The sequence below is a fragment of the Hippoglossus hippoglossus genome, chromosome 8, assembly GCF_009819705.1.
Source record: "Hippoglossus hippoglossus isolate fHipHip1 chromosome 8, fHipHip1.pri, whole genome shotgun sequence".
In the NCBI taxonomy this organism is placed as follows: Eukaryota; Metazoa; Chordata; class Actinopteri; order Pleuronectiformes; family Pleuronectidae; genus Hippoglossus; species Hippoglossus hippoglossus.
In genome coordinates, this window is record NC_047158.1 from 5343157 (window position 1) to 5352548 (window position 9392).

Consider the following 9392-nt stretch of genomic DNA (forward strand, 5'->3'; position numbering starts at 1 on the left):
AATTACAGCAGGCTTATAGCTCCAGGGGGCCTGGAACAACAAGTAGGGTGGTTGATAATTCAGTCTTAGTGGCACTAATGTCTGATATAGTTCGTTCAGCCTTTCCATTTTTTTTCTCCTTTTCTCTGAATTCTGCTTCAGCTTATTGCAAACAAACCTTTGATTATAATATATTATCTGCGTTCCTGTATTTGTTTGGAAACATCTTGAACCCTATAAATACTGCATATGTCTGTATGTAGGCGAAAACTGTTCAGCTTTTCTGCTTTAAACTTGGGATGTGTATTCTTAGTGGTCCTGGGACGTGCGTTGCCAAATTTGGTGCAGTTTGGACACACGATAAGTTCAACATTTATAAAATGATTTCATGAAAAACAGTGACTATCAAATTTTGATTGCAGATAAACCAGGTATCTCCACACAGTACCCAGCATACAATCAATACAAACTGAAAGCATATTGATTGAGTATAATAATAACTGTTTGAGGAGGACTCACCAATACAAGGAATAATTCTGAAGAAGCTCGGGAGCATTACCTCTGTTCTAAACCATTACAAAGGCTTAGAACACTGCACTAGTTGTGTTATAAAGAAAGGAAAATGACCCAATTGTTACCTTCAAGACACGTGGTGATTCGGGTTATATCATCTAACTGCATCCTAAACTATTACAGCAAACGTAAGGCGGAGAGAAGATAATTGAAGACCATCTGGATTAGTGACCATGTAGTAATCTACTTTTCTTAGGCTTTCAGAACACAGGCAAAAGTAGTTTCTCCTAACACTACACCAGTAAATTCAAATCCTTCTGCTGTAGAGACGTGAGATAAGCAGCTCACATCCTGCAGTTCGGTCTATATCAGCGGTCCTCTGACACTTTCCCTCCATGATGGGTGCTGGTGCTTCTGAAGAGGAGGGTGGAGGCAGGGTGACACGAGAGTGAAACATAACACTGTTGAATCTGGGACACCATACTAGGGCACTTAGCAAACGAGCTGATCCCTGGAGCAGGAATCGGGAGGCCGACGGGATAAAAGTAGGAGGAACAGCGTTTGCACGACAGAATTATCTCCGGACAAAAAGCTTGCGTCTCTCGGAGAACATGATAATTTGCATCTCAATTTTGAGCCAGTGCTGAGTAGGCTTGTGTAAATACAGCGTGTGGAAGAGCAGAACTCATCTAGGCTTTTGCATTTAATTTGCTATATATGTTCTTACACGTTTCTTCCTAGGGAAGCTTAAGACTCACAGCCCATCTATCTACTTCAGAGGATGTCAATCACAGGATGATGACGAGAGAGCAAAGAGAGTCTCTCCGTACGACACACACTGAAAGCTTTACACCCCAGTTAAGTAGGATTTTTATAAATGGACACGGGGTGAATTCTACACACAGGGTGAGTCATATGGCCTTCAAACATACAGAGTCTGAGCTATTGATCTGTATAAAAATAATGTCACTCACCGTGGTTGGATGCCTTGGTGTGAACAGGTGTGTAATGATTCTTCGAGGTTCTGACTGGTGTTTCGTCTTTGGGTGACCCGTCAAATGCTGCAATGTTTTCATGTTCATACTGAGATATTGGAACTGGTCCTTGTTGCCTCAGAATGTCTGCCAGGGCTCTAAAAATGAAAAGAAAAACACAAATGAAAAGATTTAAACTGAAATATTTCCCATTTTCAATTACCAACATTTTCATTTTTGTTCTCCTTGCCAGCCCCCTAAAGGTCTTCCTAATTTATTTAGCCACAGTTCCATTAAAGCATAGAGGTTTGGAGTAAGGCAGAGAGGCTAACTACAGCAACAGTTGCAAGGGACTTTCAGTAGCAGGGTAGAGACCCGTTCTGTTATTTTTCCCAGACCAGAGCTCAAGGGCCATTTATAAAAAGTTAACGTTGCGTCTCTCCTTTGAACCCACAAAACAAAAGTGATATTTCATCAACACCATTTCAAACTTTCTGGAGCCACAGGGTCAGTCTGTGAGGTGGAGTGCTGGATGGCTTTGCATTTTCTTCAAGGACATGAAAGGCCAATTTAACAATGTCAATGTCAACCTACAGCCAGTGCATAGTCTACTTTTCTATAACTCAGTGACTTTGGGAGATATATTGCATATTAATAGCATTTCCCTTCCAGGAGGAGAACACTTTAGCTGCTTCTTTTTCACAGACAGAGGCGACCTGATTTTGAATTGTCCTAGTTGGCTGCTATGTCGTGTGCAGCAGGAGGTAGAGTTTGCAAGAACAGGCTCTGCATATAAATCACAAAACATACAGCTATTAAACAATGTTAAATGTATCTATAGGGGAAAAAAAGCCCAAACCTAACCTAGTCTGTAGAACCTGATTGAGAAGATGAATGTCAATTGAAGCAACATTGGGCCATAAATCGATCCTTGGGGAACGCCACAATCGATAACAATCTCCTGTTTTATTAATACCAGATAAATAAACATTACAGGTTTAAAGCAGCATTTTAAGAAGATAAAAAAACCTATCAACAAGTCCTATACAACAAATAAATCCAAATATATATTTAGAGTGTGTGTAAAGTCAAGCCCAGTAGATGTTATTCAGCTGTGCCAAAGAGCTTTATTGTTGTCCAAAAACTATTTACACATCATTGAGCAACATAAGGGGATATTTTCCCCTTTTATTACACAGAATACAAAGTTTAGTTTATTTTTAATACAATGTTCTCTGTCCTGCTCCTGAGAATGTTTTCTTTCACATCAAATGTGTATGAATATCAAGTTAAGCATTATTTGCTAAAAACTACAGTGTCCAGTTATTTTATGAATATTACAGAAATTGAATTAAACTAAGGAAATGTCATAATTGTGACCCATTTTAAAAGATGAATGTCTTCAGTAGGAAACTGTCGTTTTGGGTCTGGCAGCTACAAAGAGGCTGGGGAAATAATCAGTGTTGCTTCTTCTTTTATTTTCATGTATCCATTGGCATTACCAAGTATAGAATGCAAACAGCATTACCCTTTTAAAAAGGTGGAAATCTTTCTAGACTGCGCAATTAAAAAATTGTGATCATCTGTGAAAAAGCAGAGCAAAACTATGACTACCATCTCGTTGGCACTCTCTAGTGTGCAAGCTACGATGACCTCGAACATATCTTTGGTATTTCCAGTGAGCTCTGTTATTTTTTAATTGCACAGCACATTTGGAAACGCCAGTATATTTTTGCAAAGCTTAAATTGCCAAATCCCAACAACATATTTGTATAGAATATTTCTGCATCTTTTACATTGAACTTTGTTATTCTGCTGCTTTTTTATTATTCCCCATTCTCAGTCCTCCTAGCCAGAGACCAAAACATTATCCTCACCTAGCTGGCATAAATTGCGTCTCAGTTTGCTCTGCAGAAGGTGATCAATACGGCCTGTTCAAATCATTGGCTTTAGCTCTCACTCGGCATTTCTTGTGTTTCGGTGAAGGTCACAGACCAAACAGCAAAGGTCTGCCAGCAGCTCAGTAGTCTGCTCGCAGTGCTCCATCAGTCTAAATCACTTTGGAGAAGCACAGGAAATTAACAAAGAAGCCTCCCACTTAAAAGGAGCACACCCTTGCCAAATATAAAGCTAATCCTATGTTCCACTACTTCTCTTTGGTCACAGCTGTCAGCATGGATGTCCGCTGCCAGCCTCTGAGGTCTATTCCAGCAGACCTCATTATGACTGCTCAATGCGCCAAATGGTGGTGAGAATAAACAAATCATAAAAAGAAGAAATGACACCATTGAGCACGCAGGAAGCCATGCCTCCTCATTTAATCGTCCCCTCTCCGAACTCGCATGGCCACAGCTCACACTGAAGTAAACGGCATTAAGCAGATCCACTTGAAAGTGCGCCCCTTGGCTAGGATAGAGGACCCAGTAAGAAGACATAAAATTCCCCATCTCTTCATTTCTCAGAGAATAGATGGAAAATAAAAATGCACCATGAGGAGATTTTATGTTCTTTTTTGTTTCAAATAAAAACAATACTGTATTATGGAGACTCTTAAGTCCATGTGGATATAAAAGCAGAGAATTGTCACCTTTTCAGAAAAGCACTAACAGTGATAAGCGGAGTTTGAATTTAATATATAGCCGATCTGAGAGATCCTGTGTGTCACAGTCAGGGCTTAAATCTGGAATTTACATTTACCCATCATGAACTTGTTCCTTTGTTCCTCTGTGCGAGAAAGATGAGTAATCTCCCTTCACATTTTCAAAGCAACAGGCACTGAAATTTTCGGTGCAAAAACAATGCTCAATTATCTTCATTGAATCAACCATCAGGGCTCTGGCTGAGAAACAAGACGTCCTCTTCTGTTCTGTCCAAAATGAACTTTGGATAATAGCAGGTGACTCAAGTGACGCTGGGATAAGAGCAGTGACTAAGTGTCTTTATCAGTGGGTGGAAAAAAGTGGAATTTCATTCCGACTCAACACCGAACTCAACACCCGTTCATCCCTTTCTACAATTTCCATCTACACTGAAGCAGGTATTGAGAATATTCCAGCATGCATTGCACAAAATGCAGCTTGGACATGTGTATGTATTTCTCAATTTTATCTTAATTGTGCAGGCTGCTAGTCAAACACATTCGTAGCTACTTTGTGGAAGGACATTCATGATAAGATAAGATTGAAACCAATGCATGGATTCTACCTGGAAACAGACCACAGCAAAACTGTATATTTAAATTGTCTCTCCTGCCATTCAAAAAACTTAAACCTGTAATAACCATTTTTGGGCCACTTGGGAGCAGTGAGAATAAGCCATGAACACAACGCACCTATGAAGTTTATTTGTCAAACTCAAAAATCTAGAATTTTGGAGCAACGTTAGAATGTATTTCTATAACATTCACTCTTTTTTTAAAGATATGGACTCGTGAGAGATATATCTCTTTAGCTCCAACATGTTCACTAGTTCTGTCTCAAACTGTGTCTGTCTGCTGGCTTGTGTTGGCACCGGTTTTCTTTGTTAGTGTACGATCTTCTTCACTAAAACCAGCTGCCTATGGCTGAAAATGACCATCTGAAAGGGGCGAGACTGAACCACATCAGTAAATCTTTTCACTATGTCACTTTAATGCTCTGTAGCAGTGTCAGGAACCACAGAGTTAGAGGATATTCTCCGGGCTCATCCCAGCATTCAGTTCCTTTCACATTAAAGTGTCACGTACCTTTTTAAAAGCAAAGATCATTGCTGCTTTAACTTTGACGCTGACCTGTTCTATATATGCAGTTTTTATGATTAATTAACCGGCTGACAATTTTGTTAATTGAGATGGGAAATATTCAAGACACTCATATATTCCTGAAGCCCAAAATGAAAGACAAGTAAAAGCATTAAAATTCGAATATGAGAAGAGGAACCAAGTGGAAGTTTAGATCCAATTAAAGGAGAGGTAGAGGATTCATCCACCTTTAAAGACCCCGATAATGTATTTTCTCAAACAGCCTCTTTCTCTGGGCAAAGGAATCAGGAAATGGACACCAAATAATTGAGCAAACAGTTTAGAATTACTCCACATGAGAGACGTATTCATCCATCCAGTAAATTATTTCTGTTTTTCTTTGTGCTTATCTCACAGTTTTGAAATGGAAGAAGCTCACTTGAACAAAGACGGGTAACACCAATCACAACTGAGCAACATTCCTACTAAAATCTAGTGACAGTTGTCGTTCATCACGGAAGAACTCATAACCGTTGAATTGGAATTATTGGTTTATTGGATTAAAGCTGCTTGTTTCTGGACGCAGGAGCAGGAAACAGCAGTTCCTTGTATGAAATAATACAAAACAAGAAAAACATTTGATGTCCTGATGACAGTGGGATATATAATATCCCCTCTAGCAGTTTGCAGCTGGTGACTGAATCAGCCACAGGATGTCTTTTTTATGTGGCTTTAATGCTCATTGAACAATTCAGCGCCTCAAGGTAAAAAAATAAATATTGTCATTGAAGAGGAGACGGCTCCCTTCAGGATGAACATGATTATGGTTTTCAGTGGCATTTGTTCCATCCCACCCGAGGTTGAACGTATATAATAAAATACCACCCCTCCCCATCCAAGCATCTACACTGAATGGGACATGTACCATGAAAATGGATACAAGCTTGACATTTTTGACAGGGAAGCTCTGGGGAGGCGTGTGTTGAAGGTCACAGGCTGAATGGAACATGTGATATTGAAACTGTAAGTTTTGTAGGCTTCTGTAAATCAGATGCCAGGAACGTAGCTAAATGTACACACCCTTAGATTTTCACTTTAACACTATTGGATGGGGAAATAAATCATATTATGGTGAGTCCTTTCCCTTGAATACGGTGTCACTACAGGCTAAGACTATAGAACGTATTTTATACTATGATAATGACGCACTGGAATGAACACACTTGAAACTGCATCAGGGGCATATGAGTGGATCCTGCCTCCAACTAAAAACCCTTGGATAAAGCTTTACAGTGTAAATTCATACAAATGGGATTACATCACCTCTACCATCTTCAGAGGTGTGAAATACCTGTCAAGTTTCAGATTTACCCACAGTTGGTGCTCAAACCTACTGGTTCCCACTAGGACCTCACACAAGATGAAATAAACATTTATTTTCTACTTTTTTCATTCATCATCCCACAGCATAAACAATCTTACCTGTGCACATTCATTTCCTGAGGAGGCTTGGTGGCTTTATCATAGGCAACTTTTGCAGAAATCCCAATGGCAATGATGAGCGCTATGACCCCGCAGGTGATGTACACCGTGGCGTTGGTCTGGTCCAGCTCCGGGTCGTACGTGTCACCTGTGGGCGCCGGAGACGGGGCCTGGGTTTTGATCCAGTCCGGGGTGTTGTAGTTGGTGCAGCTCCGCTGCTCCAGCCGCTTCCCCCGGTCCGCGCAGCAGAAGCGCAGGAAGCAGCTGCCGCAGCAGAAGCGGTGGTCGGTGTTGTTGCAGGCGAACTCTTTGTCGTACTGCCCGCTCACGTCGTAGTAGCCCAGGCAGGTGTCGTGCTGGACGACCGAGGGAGCCTGGAGCTGCGTGATCTTCCCCGGGACGGCCACGGCCGCCGGGACCGCTGTGGTGCTGCCGTTGACCTCCTTCACCTTTGGGGGCCTCCTCGGCGGGGTTCTGGTCTTCTTGTTGGCGGTGGCGGCGCACAGGACATTCAGTGGGTCTAAGTAAATCAAAAGAAGCAGAAGGTGCTTTATCCCCATCATTTGAGGACGCGCTGATGTTTGTCCTTTTGCCTCCACTCTTCTGTCTTTTCTCTCTCAGCGTCACTCTTCCCACCTCTTACCGAGTGGAGCTTCTTGCGGGTTTCTTCATCGCAGGTGCTCCTTTACGCGTCGAGCTCTCACTGACGAACTTTGACTGGCAGCTTTCTCGCATCTTGTGTATCTTCAGACTTTGTTGTCATCCACCACTGAGCTCGTTTTCTTACAGAAATTCGCTTTGAATAGGCGTCTTCTTTGCTTTTGGGCTGCAGAGACGTGACAACGACCCGATGTCCTCCAGGGAAATTGGCCTTTTCTTTACCATGAGCGGTTGTTCGTGAGTATGACCGTGTCTCTTAGTTACGCTGCGTAGAAGAGATGTGTGAATACACGGTGCATTAGTCGGCAAACTGGACTTAAGGTTAGGTCATCTATCAATGAGAAACTTTATCAATAAACAGACGTAACGGAAAGAATCTGGATCGGTTATTGGCGATAGTTGGACCGGAGAACACTTTCAGCACCGCGGACAGCGCCCAAGTTTCCATCTGGTTTGGTTTGAGCTCCTCGGCTTCAAAAACTACACAAGTTCGATCTCACTCTGTGATATTTCCACTTAAAACATAACACATATTAATATTTAAGTAAAAAAACAAACACTATCAGCTTGCATAAATTGCACATAGGTTAAAAAAATACGCATATGTGGAGCAATTAGTCGTTTTATTTTACGCATAAACTTTACTCTACGCTTAGAAACGGAGCCTTAACTTCTGTTGTTTTTCTAACGAGTGAATGAAAAAAATAAAGTGTCAGGTGGAAATAAAAAAGAGGATGATGATGAAGACTTACCGGGTTAGTGGTGGCCGGTAAAACAGGGATGTCTCAGCCACTGCCACTGAATCAAAGAGCCTCAGCAACACAAGAGCCAAGACCTCCGTCTCCCTCTCTCTATCTTCCTCCCTCTCTTCTCTCCGGCCCGCCTCTCTCTCTCTCTCTCTCTCTCTCTCTCTCTTTCTCTCTCTCTCTCTCTCTCTCTCTCTCTCTCTCCCCCCCTCTCCCTCTCTCGTCACCGATTCAGGTACCTCAGTTAATTATCAATCCCGATCTCCCCCCTCCTCCTTCTCCCTCTTCGGTCATATGCCTCCGGGCTCCACTCGATAACTGGCGGAGGTGGAAAAGCACAGGAAGACAACAGTGTATTATGGAAGTTGTCTGTGTGAGAGGCGATGAGGCGCCGCCGCCGGTGTCCATTCACGCTCCAGCGCGCACTCAAGCTGCATCCACTCACAAGTCACCAATCACGCCCCGCGATGCGCGCCTTGTGTATTCGCCTGGTTTACTTTGGAATTACAAATCAAACGCTGTCCCGGTGCGCAGGGAGGGAGGGAGGAGAGGAAAGGATTTGGTTGTTTAAAAATGTCTGGCATGCAAAAGGGGAAATGTTAATCTGTCTTTCAAAGTATAAACCTGCTGGATGTACGGAAACTGTTTAATTCTACACTCTGACCTTTGAATGATTTTTAAAGTTAATTCTACGTCTGATTTTCTGAACCTGCCTCAGGTTAGCTTTGATTCAGATGTCCCCAATTTATGTTAAGAATCCACTTTGCTATCTTATTTTGTCAAAGTCAACTTTATTTTTAATTCTGCCATATGTACGGGACAAGGACAGGATTGAAATGCTGTTTCTCTCTGATCCCGGTGGAAACATAAGTAGACAGAACATATAAGTACACAAAAACAGAACATATAATCACTCAAAGTACACAGTACAGCAGTCATAAGGCACACGGTGGATGGCAGTAGTGCAAACCAGAATAGTGCAAAAATGGATTGAGAGTGCAAAAATACTTCATGGGAAGTAATGTACATCCACAGGATGTAGTAAATAGCAGTTAAAGATAGCAGCAGTTGTAGTATGATAGAAGCATTTACAGTAAAAACAAAAAGTGAAAGGGTGTTCAGATCAAAGTCAGGTTCTTTAGAATAATGTTTACATTAAAATTATTCAGAAAATATAAGCTTTATTTACAAAAACCCTATTTAACTTCCAAAGTGGAGTCACCCGCATGTCCACTGTATTTCATACATGGGACAGTGGTGCACATTTTAAGCAGCTGCTCAAAGGCACTGGGGGAGGGACTGTTTACTGATGGAGACAAG

The 9392-nt window shown here is 41.8% G+C and overlaps 1 protein-coding gene across 3 annotated transcripts in view; it reads right to left on the bottom strand.

Annotated features, from left to right (window-relative positions):
• LOC117766521 (protein shisa-6) overlaps positions 1-8472 on the bottom strand; it is a 75679-nt gene extending 67207 nt beyond the window's left edge. The window contains exons 1-3 of one of the 3 annotated variants that reach the window (XM_034593615.1): positions 8079-8472; positions 6667-7591; positions 1467-1624 (exon numbers count right to left, since the gene is read on the bottom strand). In XM_034593615.1, coding sequence (XP_034449506.1) covers positions 1467-1624; positions 6667-7229 — 721 coding nt within the window. In that variant the 5' untranslated portion in view covers positions 7230-7591; positions 8079-8472. The remainder of the gene's footprint in view (positions 1-1466; positions 1625-6666; positions 7592-8078) is intronic. The other 2 variants (XM_034593614.1, XM_034593613.1) reach the window with 2 other exon arrangements.
• Between the last annotated feature and the right edge of the window lie 920 nt (positions 8473-9392).